This window comes from Pagrus pagrus (genome assembly GCF_965226575.1).
Source record: "Pagrus pagrus genome assembly, contig: HAP1_SCAFFOLD_206, whole genome shotgun sequence".
NCBI lineage: Eukaryota > Metazoa > Chordata > Actinopteri > Spariformes > Sparidae > Pagrus > Pagrus pagrus.
In genome coordinates, this window is record NW_028175257.1 from 31569 (window position 1) to 57195 (window position 25627).

A 25627-nucleotide genomic window follows, 5' to 3' on the forward strand; every position below is an offset into this window, starting at 1 on the left:
AAAGTCCACAATTCTGAAGGTGGATTTACAAAGGGAATGAAGAAATGGCCCTTTATGAAATACCAATAAATCATAATCAAGACAATTACATTTTTTATATGACCTTTTAGCACACACTAAGCAAGATCACGAAGGCTACTGCATGTTTTGTTCATATATTTCTGACACACATTTCATGCACACGATTTGGTTACAAAGAATAGATTTCAAAATCCTGCTGTTGGTTTATAAAGCACTGAATGGTTTAATGTTTTGTTTGTCTTGTCTTCCAACTTGTTTTTAATGTCTGTCAATGTCATTTTTATGCCCCTGTAAAGCACTTTGAGTTGCCTTGTGTCTATATGGTGCTATACAAATAAACTTGCCTTGCCTACAATATTCCACAGATAAGATTTGTATGGGCTTCGCTGTGTTGAGGTGCATTCAGCTTCTGTATTCCCCTATAAACCCAAAAGCCCATGATTTCTAGCTAACAATCTAGCTCAAACTTGTTGCACAACTCTAGTCCATGTAGTCCAAACCACTCTGAGCAGTTTTGAATTAAAAGTGCAAGTGTAGCAAAGTATTCACAAGACGTCTTTGCGTCATAAAACATATTTTTCTTATGATAGTAACATATGATCATTACAGAGGAGTAATAGAAAAGGTCAGTGGTGTTTTGACTTCCCAACAATGAAAGTACCTGGAGTAGTACCTTAGCGCCTGGCTAACTTTAAGGGGGATAAAGTAATTTAATCGTGCGGCTCTTCTAGACTTTACAAATGTAATTGGACCGAATGGCTCAGATTCTGAGAGTGAAACGAGCCATTTCATGGGGGTTGTGACACTCAAAATAATGTATCCACCGTTTTACAGACGCTTCTTTCACAATGGGTCCAAACGTGATGTCAGTGACGTACAACATAATGCTTCAGATAAAAATCACAGATGGGCTGACTTGCCTGCGGGTAGTGGGAATGGGGTCAATAGACATCTTATTAGAATGGCTATTGCAAGTTGGTCCCGCTTTTTGTTTATTCTCATGTGTCGGTGACTGGATAGAAATAGCTGGTTTCACACTTTTTCGACTGATACCACTTTTCCACCAAAATTATTGTGTCTACATGGGTTTTTTTAAACGCTAAAAATCACCTATTGATCACCTATCACCTATAGGAATGATCGGGGCTCCACCTCCAATAATCCAGTAATAAACCGTCCTTAATAGACCGCATCCCAAATTCCTTCTTTATTTACACTTTTAAGGCGTCATCACTTCACGCGGTGGTATTGAGCGTGTTCACTCAGGTCTTACGTTTGGATCAGAGCCGAGCCCAGGTGATTAAAAACCTGTACACATTTCCACATTCACACATTCCCATTGCACAAAAAAAGCCTGATCTTAACGTCTTTAACTTTGATGTTTGACCAGTGGAAAAGGGGCATTATATGCATGAGGCCAATTAATCAGCTTTACACCTGCTGCTTTTATTTTGAAACTCCCAGCCGGAACAGCCCCGTTGTTGCGCGGTGTTTGACTTGACAGATGGCTGGCGAGAGACGCTCCTCTCGGCTGTCTCTCTCGGTCCGTTGGTCCATCCCGGTTCCCATTGTCTCCCTCCGGTTCACTCCTTGAAGACAAACCCGGAGACGACCGACCGACCAGCTCAACTCAACCTTTCATTTCCGCTCGTGTCGCCTCTCGCACGTCACGTTTGGACACTTACCTCGACCTGATATCTCACCCTGTCCCCCTCTCTCCATCCGAAACGTGGACTTGCTTGTTTTTCTCTCTCCTGTCTGCCTCTTTTTTTTGTTGTTGTTTCACGTTGAAGAGATTTATTCACCGGAGGAAACAGGCGGTGAGTTAACCGAGTAACGGCCGGCTGACGGGGGCTGACACACCGGCGGTTGTGTTGTGGAGCTGATGGAGATGAGCCGGAGGAGGAGGACTTCTTCTTCTTCTTCTTCTTCTTCTTCTTCTTCTTCTTAGCCAAAAGAGGCGCCGAAACCAGCTCCCAGCCTCTGTTGACACATCACAACAAACCTAGCAACAATTTCCAGTGGATAAAACCCCAAATTCAGCGAAAAACGCGGGATTACAAGCGAGGTTTCGGTGGGGATAAAACCGTTGTGTTTCGGTTGTGAGTGACCGTTAAAGGATGTTGCCGCTACATGCCCGTTACTTCCCCTGAGGAGGAGACAAGAGAAGAAGGGAGGCAGAGGGACCACTTGCACTTGTTTTCTCCACCCTAAAAACAAATTAGCCATATCCAAGTCCTCTGGATTATTCAACAAAAGAGCACTTAATCCTGTGGAAGTACATCCATCTAATCTCGCCAGCCCCTCAGTGTTTGCTGCACCGTGACAATTCAGTGTATTCAGCCGTTGATGAAAATAAGGATGCGGTCAGTGGACCTGGTGGTGGTGCTGGTGTTGGTGGTCGACCGGACTCTGGAGTCCAGCAGGCGATGACTGGACAAGTGGACTCTGTGTGGACATAGTTGGGAAGTGTCACTCACATGATCAGAAATCTGAATTCATCCCTCAGTCGGATCAACATGCAGCACAGCACCTGATCTGTCAGAGTCAGTCGCAGAGGCTTGGACCAGGCTCTGTGGATACACCAAGTGGACTTGAATCCTCCTCGAGGCCCACCCTCCATCTCCATCTCCATCTTTGATCCCCTGACCCTGTGTGTTGGGGACCACGCTCCCTGGCTGCTCACCTGTCAGCAACCCCCCCTCCAATCTGAATGAAGTAGTGGCCTTTTTTTATTCCCCCGAGCTCAGAGCCAGAACCCGGGGGCTGACACTCTGGTCTGTGAGGCCGAGCAGGGAGCGCCTCTACCTGGGCTGCCAGCCAGACAGACGGGGCCCTCCAGGGGAAGGGGGAGTGGGGCTTTTGGATTTTTGAAGGTCCAGCTGGAGATTTGGGAGTTTTTTTTTGAGTTTCTTCTCCACGTGGATCGCTGGAGAGAGGGAGGAGGACATCATGGGGTGCTGTAGTGGCAGGTGCACCTTGGCCTTCATCTGTGGCATGCAGCTGGTAAGTTAAGATTACTATTGATCCTGTAGGGGAGGGTGGTGGTTAAGTGGCAGATCAATCAGGAAGAGGGATAAAGCTTTTAAAAAATACATTGTAGGAGTTCATGACACGGAGGAAAAGACACATTTTTTGCTGGCTAGACGTGGAGCAGGGTGTGGATGGAGGGATGGATGGAGGGAAAAACAGGATGAATGACTGAAAGGTCACATTTCAGAAGTTAATAGGTGTTTAAAAGGTCATGATACAAGGCAGGATCAGGTGTGAGGGACAGATTGACGAATAGGTGGAGTGAATGGATGAATGGCTGTAGGTGGAAGCTCCAAGATAGTAGTAAGAGTCCATATAGAGCATTGATGGATAGACGGAGGCTGGGAGTGATAAATTGAGCCAGTCGAGCTAAATGAGGGATTGGATGGCTTGGTTGGCAGGTGGATGGACGTGTGGAGCAGGTACATGTAATGTATGGGAAAAAATGTATGGACGGAGGGATGGATGGAGGAGAGGACCTGATACAAACTCAAGGAATCAGCTGCTGCTGCCATTCCCTCTGTGTCTGTCTCTCTTTGTATCTCATTCTCCCATCACCATCTGTGTCAATGGGAACCGGTGCCAGGCAAGACAATAGGGAGGGAGGGATGGGTCTGTAGGCGTGTATGTGTGCATACATGTGAGGACGTGCGAGCAGGAACAACGAGCCATTTCATTAGGTTGTGTAAATCCTTCATGTGAAAATCACATTTTGAACTCTAATGATGATCTGTGGCCTCACAGGGAACAACAATGGCCAAATGTAGGTGATCTTCTGTCAGGTCAAGACATTTCCGTGACAGCTACAGTACAGTGGATTTGATTAACAGAGGATTTTTCCACCTGAATCATTCAACAGTTATACAGAGAGACATTCATCACAGAAGAAGGAGGAGAGACTTAATGCAGTATTAATTGATTGTTTTGGCTATTAAGAGCCGATGGAACAAGCTGCAAAGACAACGTTGATATTGTGGCTTAATAAGGTCGGATTGGACGATTGATGAAACATTGTGATGGACGATCAACAGATCAACTCTCGCAGCCCTGCTTTGCCACCGCCCGACATACATCCCTGTGTCGGATTTCAAAGGGTCGCCATCTGCTCACGTCTGTAACTTGGCTGTGGTCAGCCTCAAAAGCTTGCAACAAAGTTAGCTGGCTAGCTATACTAAGCAGGCTAAGATAAGACAAAAGTTAGCTGGCTAGCTATATTGAGGAAGCTAAGGTAAGAAAATGCTAAAGTTAGCTGGCTAGCTAGACTGAGCAAGCTAAGATAAAAAAAAAGTTAGCTATACTGAGGAAGCTAAGATAAGACAACGTAAAAGTTGCCTCGTTAGTTATTCTGAGGAAGCTAAGGTAAGAAAACGCAACAGTTAGCTGGCTAGCTAGACTGAGCAAGCTAAGATAAGACAAAAGTTAGCTGGTTGGCTATACGCAGGTAGCTAAGGTAAGAAAATACAAAAGTTAGCAGGTGAGCTATACTTAGGAAGCTAAGATAAGACAACGCAAAAGTTAGCTAGAAAGGTATACTGAGGAAGCTAAGGTAAGAAAACGCAAAAGCTGGCAGGCTAGCTCTACTGGGGAAGCTAAGATAAGACAACACAAAAGTTAGCTAGCAAGCTATACTCAGGAAGCTAAGGTAAGAAAATGCAAAAGTTAGCTGGTTAGCTATTCTGAGGAAACTAAGGTAAGAAAACACAAAAGTTAGCAGGCTAGCTTTTCTGAGGACGCTATGATAAGACAACGCAAAAGTTAGCTGGTTAGCTATACTGAGGAACCTAAGGTAAGAAAACGCAAAAGTTAGCAGGCTAGCTATACTGGGGAAGCTAAGATAAGACAATGCAAAAGTAAGCTGGTTAGCGATTCTGAGGAAGCTAAGGTAAGACAACGCAAAAGTTAGCTGGTTAGCTATACTGAGGAACCTAAGGTAAGAAAACACAAAAGTTAGCTAGATAGCTATACTGAGGAAGCTAAGATAAGACAAAAAGTTGCTGGTTAGCTATATTGAGGAAGCTAAAGTAAGGAAATGCAAAAGTTAGCCTGTCAAACGGTGGTTGCTTGCTGTATTGATTGCGATCATCGTTAGGCTCCACACCTTGGCTACATTTAACCAAAGCTGCGTTATTACACTGTGTGAATACCAGCCATAGATGGAGAAATGAGTTCAAGCGGGTTTCTCTGGAGGCTGCGCTGGGAAATTAAGGAAATCAGTACCTCACGTTGAAGCAGAGACGGGAGGTTTAGGCAAAGTGGTACCACTCACCACAAAATAAATGCTGCACTACTTTCAACATTATAGATTTATGAAATGCAGGCGTGTTAGAGTCTTAAGGAGGACTTTTTCTACACGTATGCATAGAAACTGATGATGTACTGTGATATAAACAGGATCATTGTTTATGCATGTGCACAGATGCATATAAACATGAGCCTGTGCTGTAGCATTCTCAGCTCATGGAGTCATGTACAGTGAGTCTGTTGCAAACTGAAGGCCTATTGTCATGTTGAATAGGACACTGTTACCGACACGATACCCTGTGTGTTGCCTGCATGCGTGTGTTTGTATGTATGCATTGCACAAAAGCATGATATATGAAAATCACCTAATTTACACAGAGGTTATTACTGAGTATGACCCTCGTTGCGTGAGGGCGTGCTCATAAAAGACTATTGTGCTGTGAAATAGGACATTTCTATGCATATTTCCATTCAAAGAAGGAATAACCGCCGTGTAAGTTAACGTGTCTGCGGCACAATGACATTGCCACATGTGCTGTACATACATGAAACACGCCATTGTGCTGTAAACGGGGATGCTGCTGTGTGTATATCCGTAGGTGAAAAAGAGGGAGTGTGTGTGTGTGTGTGTGTGTGTGTGTGTGTGTGTGTGTGTGTGTGTGAATGAGATGCTGTCACAGTGATAGTCATTGTGTCTAATGCGGTGGAACTAATGCTATGCCATAGTCAACAACATGTTTTGCTCTGTTAACTGTTGTAATAGCTAAGCCAGCTGATACCACCACTAGCTGAGCTGGAGGTCTAACACCACTGTATTTTTACAGTTTGGCCATGCACGGTTAGCTCTGTTGTAGTCGCAGGCAGTTAGACAGAAGCCTCCGTACAGTGAAACAGACACAGATTCTTAAGATACTAAGATATTTTTTAAGTGTCAGTAGTAGAAAAACCACACCGCCCACAGTCCTCTTTGTCCAAAGCTTCCTAATTGACCACAAATTAAAAGAAAGCTTTTCCCCTCTGCTTGCTTCTCTGCTGCTTACCCCCTGCTGGAGGTAATTGTTTCTGCACCGCGAGCTTCCACCTGATATGTGACCTCGCAGAGAAGAAAACAATGCTGGTCAGCGCGTCTTATGTAGTGGAACTGATGTCTTATGTAACTCTTAACAGCGGTTTCTCTCCCGCTTCGTTAGCCGGGTTAATTGGCATAATATAGGTGATGTCACCATAGCTGAGCAGAGATCAATGATCCAGGTTGGAGATGTGATATCTACTGTGTGCGAGGCTTATTTCATTCATTCTCATTGTTTTGGGTGTCAGACCACAGCTCAGAGCTTTCCTGCTGTAGTTATTGGTTTCTTTAGATATTTAAAAGTAACTGATTATTATTTTAATGAATGATTACTGATAGATAATACTCATAGATGCCTATCACAGTGTGAGATCTTCAGTTTGCTTGTTTTGTCTTGCAAACAGTTGAGTATACCATGACGAGAGAAGTAAATGAGAAGCTGTGTGGAACCAAAGAATGTTGAGAAATGATTTAAAAGATTATTTGGCTGTGATAGTTGCTGAGCTTTTCCGTCAATGGACCAAATTCGATTAATGGAGTAATTGTTTAAGCTACATTTGAAAGGCTGTACAGCTGATCCTAAATTGAGGCATCTCAGATTCAGTGGGAAACACTGATTTGAGGATTGGCTCACGTGCTATAATCCAGGAAACAGAAGAAAATGGGGACTTTTGGGATCCCAAATTGATTGGAGAAGACGTCGTTGCTAAGCTAAAAACGTTATCCTGCAAGCAGTCCGACTTTGTTGCACATGCGTTGCAGGTGTGAATACTGTTAGAGACTTGGATCCCAGGTCGTCTGAAGACTTGGATCAAGCCAGGCGAGCCATTTTATTTTAAATTCTTTGTGGTTGTCACTCTACCTTTTTAATACAAGTCGCCATCTACAAGAGATTGTTGCAACTCTGTTTTGCTGTGAACAAATGTTTTGTCGACCACGAAACTTCACCTGACTTTCCATTGGCATGGGGCTGAAATGATAATGACAGAATTTTGCATTTTTGGGTGAACTTATCCTTTAATACCGCTGTCTTGTATGTATGTTATAATAAACATGAAGCTACAGCCGGCAGCTGGTTAGCTTAGAAGTAAACAAGGGGAACAGCCAGCCACACATAAATCTGCACCTCTGCAGCTCACTAATGAACTCCTTATATCTTGTTTGTTTAATCAGTACAAGACCAAAGTAGGAAATTCAATGACTTTGCAGTTTTACATGGAGGATTATGTGTCAGGCTGCGCTTCTACTGGAGTCTTGAGTCACTGTGAGGTTGCAAGGAAAAATATGTGTTCAAGAGTCACTGTGCTCGGCCAAGAAATGGTCTCTCCCAATCCAAAAAAAGGAGATAAGATATTTATCCTACAGGTTCACAAGTGGTGTCAATCTCCAGCGCTGAATCTTAACAAATAAGCTAAAAAGATACATTTTGAAGTTCATCTTTAAAACACATGGTGCGGACGATGAAACATGCAAACTATAAAAAGTGTATCATGATGTTTTGGGCCCAACAGAGAGAAAATATATAAAGTTGAACAGGAGCATAAACATCATAACGGATCAGATGGTGTTTTTACAAACACCTTTTACACACACAGACACATATGCCACCGGTGACTCACTTTCTGTGGCGATGGTTGTGGTCCTCGTTGCTATATTAGTTCACACACCCACCAGCTGCTGTCACAAAGATGATGACTAAATCCTCCAATGGCGCGATAGGTAAGGACGGCAACCAGTGGCCCCGCTCCATTGGCTGGTTTAGTGGAGCTTGTGCAGACGGTTGGTGGGTGTTGATGTTGATGGAACGCTAATTATGCTGTTGGTGTGCAAGTTAATTGAATAGACTAAATGGAGTAGAATTATAGCTTAGTGCAAATTAAGCATAGAGCACAATAACAGTGAGATAATTATTGATGATCTAATAGAATAGATACATAATTGGTCTTTCGGAAAACAAAGACAAAGCTAACCATTAAAAGAAGTGTCAACTTTCCCTGAAACAAATTTTGAGGAACATCTTCAGTCACGACCCAAAAATGGCCGAACACACTTAATCTTTGCGCAGCAAGAGGACGAGATAAGGACTGTAAACATACTGTAACGAGATTGGACACATAAAGCGGCCGTAGGCTATCGGAGACACAGTGTTTGTCTGTCTGTGGCGCTACATTCCAGTGACATTTCCACCATCGAGGGACGTAATGAATAATTTACCACTTGGAAGCTGCGACATGAATGCAGAAATTGTATCTCGGCATGTGAGCCGTGTGTGTTACCTGATTGCAAAACAGTGACTGTGCAGTCATTCGACACCAGAACTCGATGCTTATCTAAGATACGTTTTGGAAAAAGAGAACACAAATCAATGTTGACATGCTGGATTCCCCTCTTGGACTCTGGAAATACTCTGGTCAACATCAATTTTCCGAAACTGACATGAAATAAAGACTTTTTTTGAGACTTTGGTGTAATAATATCGATCGGATTGGTTTGCAGATTGGAATTGTCCATTTAAATTCAAAGTTCTCCCACTTAGTCCAATCCTAGTTCAACTTCCATACAATTTTGACAGTGATAGTCTCAGAATGCTGGATATGCATCAAAGCAGTTGGTTTTCTAGCATTTTCAAGCAAATCCACTTTGATTTGAAGGCGAACACAGGCTCCTGCACTCTGGCAACAGACATAATCTTCACGACTCCTTCCTCATCGCCACAACTCAGTGAGATAAAAAGGCTTTGCTATCCTTTATGTACAAAGCTGCTTTCAACACGGGCCACACGCAATCTCCACTTCGAGTCTATAGATTTCCTGTCGCTTTTTCTTTTTGCAGTCTCTAATTTGTCAGTCGCTTTCCCCCCCGGTCTATGTCTTTCTCGCCCTTTTTCATTTCTTTATCTGTCTCCACCTCCTCTCTCTCTCTCTCTCTCTCTTGCTCAGTCTTACACCTCGGCCACCGACTTTGACTGGCAATTCATTCAATGTGTTTCAATAGAGTCTGTGAACAAGACAGGCTTTCACCTGCCGGTCCTGTTGAGGATCGGGAGGTGATGTACTGTTCAATTGTGCCAAATCAGACCTCAAACCTGGTAGATCAGACCAAGCTGCGTTCGTAGTGTTCAGGCTGTGCTCTGTGATTAAGGGCTATTGTACCATTCCGGCTTTCAACTGTCAATAAAATACAGTGTGTTGGAAAGTGCTGGCATTTCGAGAAATTGCTGCTGAACGTAGGTAAGGAGGTTTAAAGTCAGTGGAATAGGTATTTTCCTGCATGGTTTTGAGAAACTGGTGATAAAATGTGTACCTGTTGAGGGAACGTGTTTTTATATGATTGAGTCTATTCTATCTTGAAGATCTTATTAATCAACTGTCTGCAGTTTCCAGCCAAATGGCTACTGAACGTTTTATTTAATTTTACCATCCATTCAATAGAAAATTGAGTAATAAAACAAATCAACTCTTTTCTTTTCTCACATGGCACATATGCAGTTAAGGCAGATTCACCACTTGAAACGTATAGTGAATATTTTAAACAATGGGTCATTGATTTCACACAAGAGCATATTTAGCATTTTAGCCAGTGTCAACTGAAATTACAGCCTTTGCCAGCTGTTTTTATCAGCTGCATCTCGCTAGGTTAATGCCGACACTAAAACTCCTTAAGTTGGTTCAAACTCACTCACTTCAGTAGTTAGTTTCAGTCACAATGAAGCAAAAAAGCCTGGACTATAAATATGCACATGATAGCTAGATGCATGATATTACGCTAAAAGCGAGCTAATGCTACACATCCCAGACTAAAACCAGTCCCCCAGGTAGAGCAACTTGAGGTAGTAAGACAGGTAAAGGGTAACTCCTCAGTAGTAGTATAAAGCCTTTTGTGGCTCCAGAAGGAGCTGCTTGTCATCTGTTAAATTGCCTCCAGTGACGTCACTCAGTAGTTAAACTGCACTGTGGGTAAAGCAGGTACCAGGTTTTGAAAAGGAAGAAGAATGCTTAGAATAAAAAAGGTGATATCGCTGGTTCTGCTATACCACATTTTAATCTTTTGTTTTTAAACTGTCCATAAAGAGTCCAACAGTGTCACAGGAGTGCAATGCTGAACTAGTTCACTGCTTTTCAGAACCTGGCACCTGGCACCCACAATGCAAACACAGCTTCCTCTGGAGTCACAAAAAGCTTTATGCTACTTTTTTCCCCCCATATGCAGTAGTGCTCCCCAAGACCTGTAAACACACTTTAAAGTGTAAAAGTGGTGAAGTTACCCTCATGCTGGTTGGCAGCGTACATTGGAGCAGATAAACACAGACTTTAATGCATTCCTTAAGCTTTTTGCTCTGGTACTTTTGATTTTGGAAAGGCTAACAAAAAATGACAGGAACCTCCAAACTCTTTAGCTGGAGAGTATTGCTTCTGTTAGAGCCTTATGCACACCGGTTTGGCATGGAGAGAAATCACAAGCTTGACAAAAAAACAAAAAATAAAGCTTGACAGACCTGCAGTGCCTACTAGTCAAGGTTGCTTATGTATCTTTGGACATTAGCTGTTACGGGTTGGGGTTTAGCAAGTGGTCAGTTTCACTGTAAGTGTTTCTGCAGTATAGGCATGTTTATCTGCAGATGCTTGCAAGGTGCAGACGAGGAAACAACAGGCCAATCAATCTGCACCAGGACACAGTGGTTACCATTTTTTGCATTGGCGCAGAGCTAATAATTCTGCTGAAGGAGGTAAACCTGCAGTGGCTCAACTCTCCCAAAACAATTACTGCGCTATTGACAGTCAACCTCAGGAGGAGATGTTCAGTTTGTTTTAGGGCGATGTGCTGTGGGGCTGTGATACACATTATCCCAGGTCAGACAAATGGATCCGCTCCGTTGCTGAAAGATATTTTTAATTACTCTGTCGGATCCTCTGCTTCCTCTACATCAGGACTCTCACGCAGAATGAAAGTATTTCTTCCTCTCTTTTTTTTTAGCTCTCAGCATTGATTTTCATCTTTTGCTCTAGTTCTTTGCAAGTTAACTACAAATACTCCCATCCTCCAGTACTGAATCATTATGAAGTTATATGTTTTTCACACCCATTAATGCCTGCTCTTGAGAGTGTTAGTTCGGTGGCCTGACATTGCTGTTGAGCAGCAATACACTGCGTGCATAATCAGGGTGGTCGGTTGTCATGGTGAACAGTCATCTCTAGGGGAGGGTTTGAAAACTCGGCATGATCAAACGTGTCAGCGTCTGCATATCCACAAGTTTCATGCATTAGTCGGCTCGTATGCTCCTCTCATAACTAAATTAAACCATGGATGCAGTTATTAAGCATTAAGTACAGGCCCGGCCCAGATGTTCTTCCAATCTAATTGAACTCAGGCTGCCACAGATGAAAAGTTTTAACATCTGGAATGTCTGGAATGCTGTGATAAATGGCATGCAGATAATGTATGGGGGAAAATCTATTCTGTTTGCTCGTAAATGTGGTACCATTTGCGTTGTGCTGGGAAAAAAAAAATAAAAATCCATCAGCCGAAGAAGTCTGTCAGAAAGCTGTCAGCAAACAGCACATAATTCTGCACTACCTGGAGTCAATCGATACATTAAGGTTTGGAAAAAGACCAACTTTTGCAATGGAAAGTGTGCAGTAAGGCGTATTTTACACTGGAATGTTTCCAAGGGCTGGCTGAGCAGAAGGCTGTTAGAGCCTCTCAGCCTGGATGTTAGACTGCCGCTGCTGCTGATGATGACAAGGTCTCTTTCAAGGAACATCTGGAGGTGACAGAGCTTCTCCTGTCACCAATTGATCTCAGATGGCTTAGATAGAGTAACGGAAGTGAGAAGTTATCTTTAGGTATTTGATCCCTACTCTTAGCTGCTGGTATCAGATTTAAGTCAATGAGTCACTGGTGCTTTAGAGAGTTGTAGACCCTCCCCCTGTCTTACCTATCCGGTGCTCCATTAGAATCTGCAATTAAGTGTGTTTACTCATGCAGAGATCTTCTTACATTACTCTTTTATGATAGTCTTCTGTTCGTATTCTAAACTAAAAATGCTGTACATCTACTATTAATCGATTAGTTGTTTGGTCTATAAAATGTTAAAAACTGGTAAAATATGTCGATCAGTGTTTTTCCCAAAGCCCAAGATGACGTCCTCAAATGTCCTGTTTTGTCCACAACCAGAAGATCTTCATAAAATATTCAAATTGACAAAGCTGTAATCCGAGAATTTAGACTTTTATGTTCTTAAAAAGTTGTTAAAATTGATAAATCGCTTATCAAATTAGTTGGTTGTTGATTAATTTAATAGTTAACAACTAATTGACCTATCAACCAACCGATCAACCAATCGTCAGACACAAAAATTCTGACTTTACTCCATGTTTCCTATTGTAATAACTTAAGCACTTCCTATTTGTATTTAACTGTTTTCAGATTGAATTCTCACTCCATGTTCATCTCCATAGACCTCATTAAAAGCATTAAATATTGCTGTTGGGTACAAAGTTGAAAAACTTTTATATGTAATCTGTGTCCAACAGACCGCCTTATCGGTACCAAGCTCACTGCAGCATCACTGTTCTGCTCTTCTCTTTAGAAAGCTTTTCTCATAAACTGCAATTTTCCACACTCGATGTTTTTATTGTAGAAACAACACTACTTCTTCTCCCAGTTGTGGCACGTCTTGTAAAGCATTCAGAGGCTCATAGCAAGGGTGCGAAACCATGACACTGTATCAACTGACAATGTCATCATAAAACAGTCTGTGAAACTGTGGAACAGTGGAAACAGTAAAAAGTGAAATCTTTTCTGTTTGACTCAGAAAAGCTGACTCAATCTATATCCTTTCACAGCTCAGTGGAGGCTATAAATTGGACCCTCATTCACATGGATTATTTGTTCTATAGTCTTGGTTATACTGACACACATTTAGTGTGAAATCACATCCACTGTATAGACCACTGTTGGGCCTCTATGTGGAGTACTACACTGTAAATTAGCACACAATGTTATCGAACAGCAAACAGTGTTAATCATCACTGAATTACGCGACTGCAATACTTAATTAGGAAAGGTTTGGGTTTTATGTGTAACTTTATTCAGATATACCTCCGAACCATAGCTGCTACAGTCTGCGGTTTACATTCCAACATGTTTGGTTGAGAACTTGTAATATTTACTGTAATGACTTTGCAAAGTAAGAGAGCCAGCTGGCTCTGGAAATAATTTTTCCCCACTTCAAATTTCCCTTTTAATGACTTTCTCAATATAACTCAGCATAGAAACAAACAAGTCAAGGCTATAAATACTGCAGTACACATGATTCTTGGAAGCTATTGCTATGAAGAGGAAGCCAGTTGGAGACCTAAATCTGAGCAGTTGTACATTTATAACAATTGCTGCAGTTATAGTTACGAAATTCAGCCAAAATTGAACCCCCAGAATCTCAGACTGAATACAGCCAAGCTATAGGCGAGTCCTGTGACTGGTTTGTGTTTCCTGCCATCTCATGTCGCTGCCTTTACTGCGGTGCCAGCTAGGTGTCTGCTGCTGCCTGCTGACAGTGACAGCAGCATGAGTAGTTGGATTTTAGACGTTAGACAGTGGACCACAGCTGCCTAGGAAGGTACCTTATATGAGTGGTGATCCTAATGGTGTAATATGTAAGAATTGGCAAAGCTCAAAACAAACAGGGGGCAGCATATTGCCAGAATAACTGCTGACTGTAGCTGCATTTAACTAGTTTGTTTTGTTAGCAGTGCATCTAGTGGTCCAGACTGGGAGCTTGGAGCACCTGGGGAGTGTTTTTGTTTACACCACTCGCACAGGACTGTTGGACTGGGATGGGCCGGGGCTAGCTGGTTAGCATACTAACTTCAGTAGGTATCTTTGCAAAGAAATACCGTATATATAGATGTCATAAAGTCAAAACTGTTATTTTTTCACATTCTGTTGATGATTTTAGAAATGTTTTTATGTTTTCAACAAAAAATGTTAACATATTGCACCTTTAACATTAATCAGATTCGACTTTTTAGACATTGGTGATAGCCCGAGTAGTTGAGGGAGGAAAAAAAAGAATCTATATAAAGAGTATGGTCTCAGACGGGGGCACTGTTAATAAAGTAAAGGCTTGTTTGTTTTGCAGTTTCAGTCTTTTCAAAACTTGAAGTTAGCCACAACAATTGGAGCAACATCGATTCTCCCTGATGTCCAAGACATTGCTGTAAGAAGTAACAATTCATAGAAAGTAAAGCTTAAAGTAGAAAATTGTTCACTTCATTCAGTTATTGTTAGGGGACGCCTCGGTAATGGGGACGTGTGTAGTTCAGGTAATTACCTGGATTTTCTGTATAGATTGTAAAACCTCAAACTAAATAGAGGCATTTTTCTCAGAAGAAATTTTGATGAGTCACAGCAGGAAAAGCTTAAACACTTAAATAAAAGACAGCAGAACTCTATTCAGCTGCTTCACTTTCACGGTCCCGGTATTGTTCATGCTGGCTCACTGTCTGTTATCGGAACACTTGAAAAGAAAAGAGCATTCTTAATGTTGTTAGTAACGCCTGTGCTATACTACCATCACAAGTCAAAGTGTCCACTGCAAAAAAAGGCCCATCTTTAGCTCCCCAAACCCCAGAATCCCCAAGTTCCCTTCCCTTGGTTGTATTTCATATCAAAAGATAATGTATGATAAACAACAGAAAGCTGAGGTACAAATGTATTAACTTTTATCCACGTTTTTTCCCCTGAAAAATTAAGCATAACAGTGTTCTGAATATTAAACTTTCTTTAATATGTCGTTAGTGAGAGTTTTTGTAAAGTCATTTTCACTGCATCCCCCCCAAAATCCTTCAAAACCTTTCATCTTAAACTGGAGCTGTGGAGGGCACCGAACGAAGCTACTGCACCCAGTCACATTCGATTGCGTGTTCCTCCGGAGCAATCTGCCGGCCAATTTTCAATCTTCCTGCAACATATTCCCGAGTCATGACCACATCTTTGAAAATCGCCGCCGGTGTCAGACCAGCACTCAGCAGTGGAGAGTGAGAGGAAAAGTGAAGCGACGACGTGCAACAAAAAGGTCATGTACTGGATTTGAGCGAGCTATACCACGGGCGCGTGTGCCTGCTGAGCTGCAAAGATGTGTATCGACGGAGCTGGAAGCTGACCTTGTGCGTGACCACCACTGATGGATGAGCTGAGATGGTGTTTGGCCAAATACTGCTGCCTCAATATTTACACACAGGCAGACAGGCAGAGAGACAGCCTGACAAAAAAAGGGCAGACAGACAGACAGACACTTGATTTTGTCTCTGTTTTATTTTAATACACTTCAAACTGTTGTGGCGCCGGCTTCCCGTTGCTTAGTGCTCCTGTATCACTATTTACCCCTTAAGGTGAAACACTCCCCTATTGTTCTCTGAGAACTCATATCCTGTTGATGTGGTTGTTGCTATTGTTGTTGTTGCCGTGAATGCTGATATTCCGCCTGTGCAGCCGTTTTGATCTTATTACATCAAAGAAGTGCTTGAATCATAATGGCGAGCGACTGCAAAGCAATGCCTCGAGCTTCATTACACATAATTATGAGATGGAGATATGACTGGTGTCAGATGAACACTTCCTATCTAGAGAAAAAAAAAAACAACAACCGTGTTCCCAGAATGACAATGACATAGTCTAATGGATTTCGGGTGGCTGGGAAAGGAGTATGAACTTATCAACACTCGATATTTAGCTGAAAAAACGAGAAAAATTAGTTGTTTGAGGTTGGAGCAGCGATTAAATTTCATTTTGCTGTTTTTATTGCGGCTTGCTACAGAAGTAAATTCTATCTCTGCTAACGATTTGAAATTCCTCCCTTCAGCAGCAAACCGCTCGAAAGTTTATCATATTATCCAAAGCAACATAAACATGGTGTCCAATTTTAATCTATTCACCATATTTTGTTCTCTTTTGGTTCCTTGTTCTAAGCCACCATATTCTTCTCTCTCTGTGCCACTGTTGCCCGTGTTGCCTTGTAATTTTTCTCTCTGTGTCTCTCAATCTTTCTCCCAGGCCCTCGCTCTCTCTTTTATTCTCTCCTTCGCTGCTCTGCACAGACTCTCCCGGGCCATTTGAGTTGCTCAGGGAGCTGTGAAAACGATGTCTGTGTGTCTTTGCGTCTGCATCCTGTAGGGAGTGCCTTTGAATGTGTGTGTGTGTGTGTGTGTGTGTGTGTGTGTGTGTGTGTGTGTGTGTGCACGTGCGTGTGTTCACGTGCAGGGACAGCGGAGGTGGTGGAGCGTGTTAAGTCTTGCTGTAGAAAGCCTTATGACTGGGATGAGGAGCCAAGGGAGGAAGGAAGGAGGGAGGGAGGGAGGGCTAGAATAGATGGTTGGATAGATATATTCATAGAGGATAGATGAATGTCTCTGTATGGATCGATACTGGGATGGGGGGATTGAGATTTGGATGAATAAATGGAGAGAGGGCCGGGGGAGATGAGTCGGGGAAGCCGGGGAGGGGCAGATGATAACAAGAGGGGATGGATCGATGATGGATAGATTCGCAAGATGTATGGACGGACAGATGATTAATGGAGGAACGGGTCATTTCACACTGCAAAGTTATCAGTAATGACCATAGATGGCAGACAGTGGAGAGAGCCAAATGTGTTGGGTGTTTACTTTTTGAAATTGGAACAAATGTGGGCCGAGGCACACCAAGCAGGCATCAAAGAACAAGTGGTGACAAGAGCTGACTGTTGGATCGCCTCACATTGCCTCCACTTGAAAATACAGTGAAGACTACAGCCGATGGCCTGTAAGCTTTTACGCTCTGCCCCTGCTTGAGAGGAAATACAGACATGGGCTGACTAGCGCTAAAGAGATGGCCCTGGTTCAGAGTTAAAGTCTAAATAGCGTGTACTATCCGTCCCCAAATGGGGATCTTGCAAAGACAGTTAACCATCCATATAATACAGAACGAATATGTTCATCTTCTTCCCCCAAATGCTGATTTGTGTGTAATTTACCCAGGCAAGAGTAGAAGCTTCCAAGCATTTACCTGAGCTTTACTATTTTACATTGGAGACTCTTGACAAAGCGTTTCAACCTGCATGGCGAGGGTGGGGTGGGTGAGCTAGCGCTAATGCTGGCAAGCTAATCTATTGAGCATTTTTACAGGAGGTGTCGTCTCAAAGTCTTCCTCAGCTTTAAATAGTGTTTCTTGAATCGTTGTCCTCTTTGGTTAGGGTTAAGGATAAGTTAGGCATCATCGAGATGGTGGGTTGAGAAGAATTACTGTGAATGACTGGTTGGAGTTGGGGATATATTTGGGCCCAGGTTCAGGTAAGAGGAAGCAAAGAGCCCTCCAGATTAAACATCAAAATGCGTCATCTGTCCATGACCTCTCTACAGCAACACGTTTTCTCATCTGATGCCCTGATGACAGTGTTGCTTTTATTAAAAAATGGTACAATGGATACGCTTGAATAGGAGCGGATTATTGAAAATGACATTTGCTGTATTTTGACTCCATTCAGCTGTGTCCCCTTCATTATCTGATATTTCTCCAGCCAGTCATTCTGAACAGAGCTGATGGAAGTCTATCGCTGGGTTACAGACCCACACATTAAAAAAAAGTGTGATAGTAGAACTGTAATAAATCGGAGTAACTCATATTGAAGGGTAAGGGTTAGACCCTTGTTTTACTAATTTTACCAAGGGAGATATATTATGCGCTTGTTCATGAGCTACCTGATTATAGTTGACTGAAAGGCAGTTTACTGACGACTACTGACACTTTCTGTTGTCTCACTCTGTTACATGACTCACTCATTTACCTGAAAACTCTCCCTTTTCACATTAAGCTTCTCTTTTGCTTTGATGTGATTTGCTCACAGTAAGAGGGAGAGAGCAGTGGCCAGAAAGTGACTAAGTTTGAGAACAAGCCAAAATCAAAGGTTATTGTCGGAGAAAGTGACCGGCCAATAGGCCACTGACCTCTATTGATTTATCTACTAAAGATTTACTGTCACTTGGTCGATACAGGCTCTTCCTCGGATTCAGAGGTTCGATTCATGCAAGGAAGATCTGTTTTTTAACCCTGGAACCATCCATTCATGGCTGCTGAAACATGAAGAAAACTGCAGGCAGTCTTGTTTTTTTCTCTTCTGTTCTGCTATGAAAGGGCAGGATCTGAAGTGCAGAGGATCTTTCTGTTCTTGTGCAAATTAAGTATTAATCATTTCAGGAATCAGAAAATATGGTTCACAATGAACAAATCCTTGCCACTGAGTACATCAAGTGCTGAGTACCAAGCTGACTATCAAGCAATTCACACAATAGAAATATCTCTCTCTCTCTCTTACTTTTCTTTTTTTCGGCCTTATGTACAAATGTAACATTAAAAGTTAGTAGATTCACACCTCGGATATAGTTTATTGTCTGATATTTAAACAAAAAAATCCTGGAGGCTGACTCAGAGTCTTTGTTTAGTTTATTGATACTTGTTGCTCAGTTTTGTAGTTATTTTTGGCATTCTTTAGACTTAAGTGCAGCAACACAACAGATGGTACAGCATCGTTTGCCTGCAATCAGAAGGTACTGCAGCACCAAGCCGAAAAGGGATGATACCCAACACAATGTCTCTTTTTACTTCTTACATTTTTTGCAAGTGTTTTAGTTTTATGCACAGAATCTTACATCCTGGCTAATCATGACTTCTGTAATATTTGGCAGGATAATTTAAAAAGATAAGGAGAACCAGATGTACTAGACAGTTCGGATCTCAAGAGAACTATTAAATGAACACTTGCAATTGTGTGAGATTTAGCATATTTCCGCTGAATACATTATTCTGTCATTCAATATATCTCTGCCAATACACCTCGCAAAATCTGTGGAAACAATAATGGGTACATATTTCTGCTGTTGCACAGTAAATACGTCAGCAGAGACAAGAGTCTGTTGTTGGGGAGATTGAGGTATTTAATGATCCTCTCAGTCCTTCTCCTGCACTTCCTGGTGTAAACATCTTGCAGTGTTGAGAGGTGACCTCTGATGGTTCGTTCTGCTGACCGCAACACCTTCTGCAAGGCCCTGCAGTCCCTCTCGGTACTGTTTCTGAGCCAGCCGGTGTTGCTGCCTTTCAGGTCGCTCTCTGTGGTGCAGGTTTAGAAAGTCTTTCACACCTTGAGATGCAGCCTGAAGTCCCCGGGGTGTCTGAGGCGGTAGAGACAGTGATGTGCTTTCGTCACCAAGGTTTCAACATGAGAGGACCATGATAAGTCCTCTGTGACGCAGACGCCGCCGAGGTATCTGAAGCTGTCTGTCTTCTCCATCGGGGGCCTCGTTGATCCTGAGGGGATGGTAATTCCACTCCTGCCTATCCTGCTATATAAAATACACTCAACGCACTTACTTCTCAAAGTCCGCTATCCACTCCTTTGTCTTGCTGACATTCACTGAGAAGTTTTTTCTTCTGGCACCAGTTCTTCCTACTTCGAGGCAGACCCCTTCATTATTCGAGATCAGGCCCACCACTACTGTGCCACCAGCCGACCCAATGATGGTGGTGAAGTCAGATGCAGACACACAGTCATGTGTGAACAGAGAGTACTGCAGATGGCTCAGGACACAGCTCAGGCTGATATTTATGTCATTCGGGGCCAGAATGCCTAAAAAATTGTTGCGAAAGCCTCAGTACATCCGAGTATGCTCAAGAACTTGGCAAAAAAGACCATTCCATTGGTCCTACTGTACATTGTTTTCTTGCGAAAACAGCTCATTTTGGCTCTCTACAGTTTTTACCTTACTCTTTTATTGGGGATAAGAATCCAATTCCCCCTGTGCAACCTTCAACCACCAGCCCTGACACCATCCTCTTCATTTTAAACCTTTTTGTCCTCACTCTGTTGTGTAGATTGTCTGCTACACCTTCCCCTGTGTTTCAATCATGTTTTCCACATTAGGTTTCCTGACTTGAGAATCAGCATCCTCAACTGTTAATTTTGATGTGCTCAGCTTCTAATATTTGCATATTCTGGATGAAAATATACAATCATTTGCCATGTTTGATGATATTTTTGTAAATTCGGATGTGGATGGAAATCTGGCAAATGCTAGAAATCTTGCAACAAATAGGATGCAAATTAGGTTCATTTCCTTCATCTGTGTTGGCTTCTACCTGAGCACAAGGCTCCAATGTCAGGGAATAAACATTGCAGAAAAAGCTTTGGCTGTCTGGAGCTTACTGCTATTCGGCAGGCTCATTTGTTTCAGCTCACATGAGACCATATTTCTTGCTTTCCAAAGCAAGCTGATGACAGAGAGATGCCAATAACACGTCTCTTGATTTATGACGGAGAGTCTCCCAGACAGGTGCGACAGTGCGCTTGACAGCTTTGATGAAAGTTATGCTGGAGATCATAACTAACAGTCCTTCGCTGTTTCATTTTAGGATTTTTTAACCAACAAAACATCTGTCATGTAATAGTCGCTACAACTGTATTTATTTATTCACCAAATGAATTTTTAGTGCATATTTGTTGCATAAACTCTTCTCTTGACAAATGGGGGAAAAACACCTTAGGCGAGTGTAAAACGTTTTCAGCAATATTATCGAGATTTTGTGAAATTTTTTCGCTTTGATCCTATTTATGGAATAAGATTTGCATCGAAATGCTTTTTACAACACACTTTTACAAACAACTGCATCTTTTCCATCAGCAGCTATCGAAATGACCAAACACTGGCTGTCTCAATAAATTCTGTTATATTCAATTTACTGTCCAAACCCCAAAATATATAGATAGTGATACAAATCATCCTGTTTAAAATGCTGGAACTGCAGTGAGTGTTTGATATTAAGGTTGTTGTTGATTCATTTTATGTTACCTAATTGTTTAATTAGCACAAATCTTGTCCTCTGTTAAGCTAACCCACCAAACATACATGACTCAGGGATAAATCTCCCTTAAGTCTTACTTCTAGCTCCTTTGTGCTTCATGTGTTTGTAAATGAATATCAGGCGAGTAGATGGCTTCCATTTTGACAAGTGCATTCATGTTTTTCAAAACGCAAGATAAAGCACATCATTGTAAAGCCCTGATGCTTGTTAGCCTCTGCGTTTTGGTAGCATGAAAACATAACGGCACAAAAGCGTGTTTTGACAGCAGCTTCCTTATCTTAGATGGGTCACATTTTCACTGCTGCCTGCCAAGGTCTTCTGTCGCATCTCCAAAAGCTGCCATTATTTTGATCTATAAATATATTACTTGGATCTATGTTCTCCTACACACAAACACACACACACACACACACACACACACACACACACACACACACACAAATGAACCACGTTGCCATGCAATGCACAAATTCATATCCATACACTGCGAGGCATTTACACACACTGAGATGCAGCCTTGCTGTTCTTCGCTCTGATGTCTTGCAATATGAATCCAGAGAATCCGCTTCTCCTCACTTGGTCCCTGAAGGCACCATTGAAGAAGAGTTTTGTTTCAGTTTTGAATCCCTTTAAGGACTAGAGAAGATATTGGCTGATGTGTGAGAGCAGAAAGCTCAACATTACACTTTCATCTCTACCTGTAATCATTTTTTCCTCCACCACTCATCCCTCTCTCATGCCCTCCTCTCCTCTCCACTCTCTCCCTCTCCTGCCTCACCCTCTCAGTATGAATTGATTTAGTCTTATTACCTTACACACCTGCCCTCTGGTTTGGCTCCACTCTTATCTCTCCCTCTCACATAGACACACATATACCAACTACTGCTTTCTATTTTTTCCCCCTGCTCCCCCTGTCATACTCGCACAAACACACACAGACAGTAATCAGATCCGCCAATCTCTTGTATTTTTGAATACGGCTGCTAAAGTGAGATACGGATACAGTCTCAGCTTTCAGCTTGGTTTCCGTATCAGCATATCAGCCCAACTGTAGGCACGTCTCACAAAAATAGAAGCACAGTGTGTTTTTGAATGTAGGAGACATGGTGGTGGCAGTGAGGTTCAGTGTGTGTGAGTTGGAGAGCCGACACACAGACTTGTATATAAACCAGTGCTGGGCCTCAGTGGCATGCCTGCACTAGCAACAGGGTTAGGACTTTGGTTCCCACAGGACCACCTGCATAAAAACTTCAGGTAAATATACGACTTAAAATAGAATCTATGAATACGTATTGCACATATTGTAAAATAGTCTTGTGCCACTGGATGTGGGCTTTTTGTTTTTATCACCTTATATTTTATATTGTATGTTATTATTTAATATTTTAATGTTTTACTATAACTGCAGGCAGAACAGAAAATAACATTTTCCCTCATAATTTAAATAGAATGTGATTTAAATGATGATGGGAGCATTTTCTGATCAACCATATGGAGCTTTTGGAGCTTTAAACAGTCATTCTTTCTAATAGCCAGCAGGGGGCGACTCCACTGGTTTGATAAAGAAGTGTGATTGTATGGAAGTTTATGAGAAAATGGCTCTACTTCTTACTTGAATTATTACCTCAGTAAACAGCTTTCTAAAGAGTTTTTGATCTCAATCTCTAGTTTCAAGTCTTCCTCAATGCAGCATGATGCTAATTTTTTTAAATTATGGTTCCATTTAAAGTAAAACAGACAATGAAGCAGGGTATGATTTAGGGAGTGGCTACCTTGTGATTGACAAGTCGTTACCAGAGCCCCTCTTGTGAAGCCTCTCAATAGTTCCCGGAAGTTAGCCGCTAATACTAGCAGCACAGAGTTTCAGCAGAAGAGCATTTATGGATTTATTGACTGCTACTAACCAAAAAACGCTTTTCTGTCAAACGAATTGCCTGCCAAAAACTTCCTGAAAGTATCTGAAGTCTCAGTGAATCACCTGACGATCAGCATTTTGGACTTCCGTTTTCACGACTCTCCCAACCAAGGGTCCTAGTCGTTACCACAGCGTGTCCAGGAGTCAGACGCAATCAGGATATCCTGTGATGTCAAACTCAAGGCTTCAAAACTATAGTCCAAAAACCAATGGGTGGCGTCACTTGGTTTTGGTTAAGGAAATATTGTTTTCATGGTCAAAAGACACCAGAGTTCATCACCCACCAATGCCTAGCTTTCTCCCTGTCCTCAGACTATTGGCTTTGATACAAGGACATCATGCTTTTTCCAACTCTGCCACTGAAAGGGAAGTCATATTAGAGTTGTGAAGTGGAGGGTTTTTTCATGCCACCAACAAGGTTCTGAGAAAGCGTGTCATTTTTTGCATGGTGACTGGCAGTTGGAGTGCTTCTAAGGCTCGTATGGGCAAGAAACTCTCCTCGGTGAATCATCATTATAAAAGCTGAGAAGCTTTTTTCCGAAAAAGAACTGGTACTGTTGAGAGGCTGACCATGACCCACATCATCCCTAGTTAAAATCCAGCTGGGGAACATTATTGAATCTCTCTACATTTTCATTATACATTGAGTAAAGGAAGAATTCAGAGGTTGCATTTTGATAAGAAATATCCAATCACTGAGCTTTGATTCATGTAATGTGTGCTGCTGACAACGAGCAGAAACGTAATGCTTTATTAAAAACTTAAATCACAGTCTGCAACTTTAATTAATTCACCTCCTGGGTCAACTTTGAATGATTTAGCAATTTTGTCGTCTCAACTGGCGGCCATAACATAAACATATAATATGCTATAATACTCCTGAGTTTCTATTGAAAGGAATTTACAGTCAGGATAAGTAATAAGTCTGTTCACACCAATGCAAGAGGTTGCTCAGAAGGAAACTTTAACTTAGGTCACTTGATGTTTTTCACAAGAAACAAATGCGGTAATTTTTTCTTGTGGGGTCAGTGTCACTTGTTATAACCATTTAATATGTTGTGCTACATGACAAGTTGGATATTGAACCGAGAATAGTTTTTTGCAAACTGAAATTAACATTGGTAATTGTCATACATTAGCATTCATAATAAGGGCTGCAGAGACGCTACTTGCATCTAAAACAGTTTCAACAAAATAACCTTCATGAAAACAAGATTTTTTTTGCAGGACTGTTCTTAAGACTGCCATCGCTGAGAGGTTAACCGAGTCCAGTGTCTCCTCGAATCCACCTCAAGAGCAGAATTTAAAAAATGAGTGTATTTCAAATTAAATATATAAATAACTTGCTTCCTTCCTCCCGGCAGTCCTTATCTTAAGGACAGCAACTAGTCAGTGACTCAGGAAGTGATGTCTGAATTGTGTTTTTCTTTTTCACCTTTGCTCGAGGACAAATGAGTCGGTGCTTTCTTAAACTTTTCTTCAACCTCATACTCATGGGCATATTTCATTTTTGGGTGATAGAAGAGGCTGTTTGTGTTGCCCTGCACAGTCAGCAGATAATCCAACTTTTCAAAGCCAAAGCAAGTCCACACTTTGTCTTCTTTGCCGTCTGTTTTATTCGGCCTATCGGTGAAATTGCCTGCGGGACATTAGCGGCTGCATTAAACAGTGTGAAATCTCATACTGGGACAAACTATACAGCCAAATTCCTGCCATATCATGGCTATCAGGGACAGCAAATGTAAAAGATTTCACTCACTAAAACGTAACCTGCGCAAAACGTTGCCACACAAAGCAAGTCTCTCCTCTGAATCCGACATAATCAGTCACTGAGTGCGATGAAAGCGAGCCAATATCATTTGGCAATCTTTCGGCCTTTTGCAGCACGGAGGACATGATTGATTGAAATAAAAGAGGACGGTGCGTAATGCCGACACTGTCAGCTGTCCAATCCCCAGAAAGGATTTTATGATTGATGGCAGGCAGTAGCATTTAGAAGTCTCACACCTCTGCACTGCACTCTCAGCACTCACGGTGATTACATCTGAGGGTGTGTGTATGTGCCTGTGTGCGGAGTAAGTGTGTATGACAGACATATGTGCAAGAGGAGTGGAGCGGCGGTGTTTTTGTGTGCGATTTTGCATGTGTGGGGTTGATTAGCATGTCGAGTGTCTGCATGTATTTGTGTGAGTGTGTGTGTAAAGGTGATGGTGCAGTCTGTGGGATTTTGTGACTGTGCGTGTTGCCGTGGAGCCCCGAGTGCCTGTGGTGATAACGTGGGGAATAAAGGAGGGAGGGAGCGAGGCGGTGAAGGACAAGTGAGGATGTAGCAGAAAGGGATAGATGTAGGGAGGAGTAAATCGGGGATTGAGGGATGCACAGGAAGGATAAGACAAATAAACACGGAGCAGACAAGGTCAGAGGAGGGAGTAGAAGGTGTGGAGGATGGATAGATGGTT

At 42.2% G+C, this 25627-nt stretch overlaps 1 protein-coding gene across 1 annotated transcript in view; it reads left to right on the forward strand.

Annotated features, from left to right (window-relative positions):
* Positions 1-1496: 1496 nt before the first annotated feature.
* The window catches only part of LOC311254059 (sodium/potassium-transporting ATPase subunit beta-1-interacting protein 2-like), a gene marked incomplete at its 3' end in the record, with an annotated part of 62852 nt that continues 38721 nt past the window's right edge, over positions 1497-25627 (forward strand). The window contains exon 1 of the mRNA XM_084384480.1: positions 1497-3027. Coding sequence (XP_084240606.1) covers positions 2974-3027 — 54 coding nt within the window. The remainder of the gene's footprint in view (positions 3028-25627) is intronic.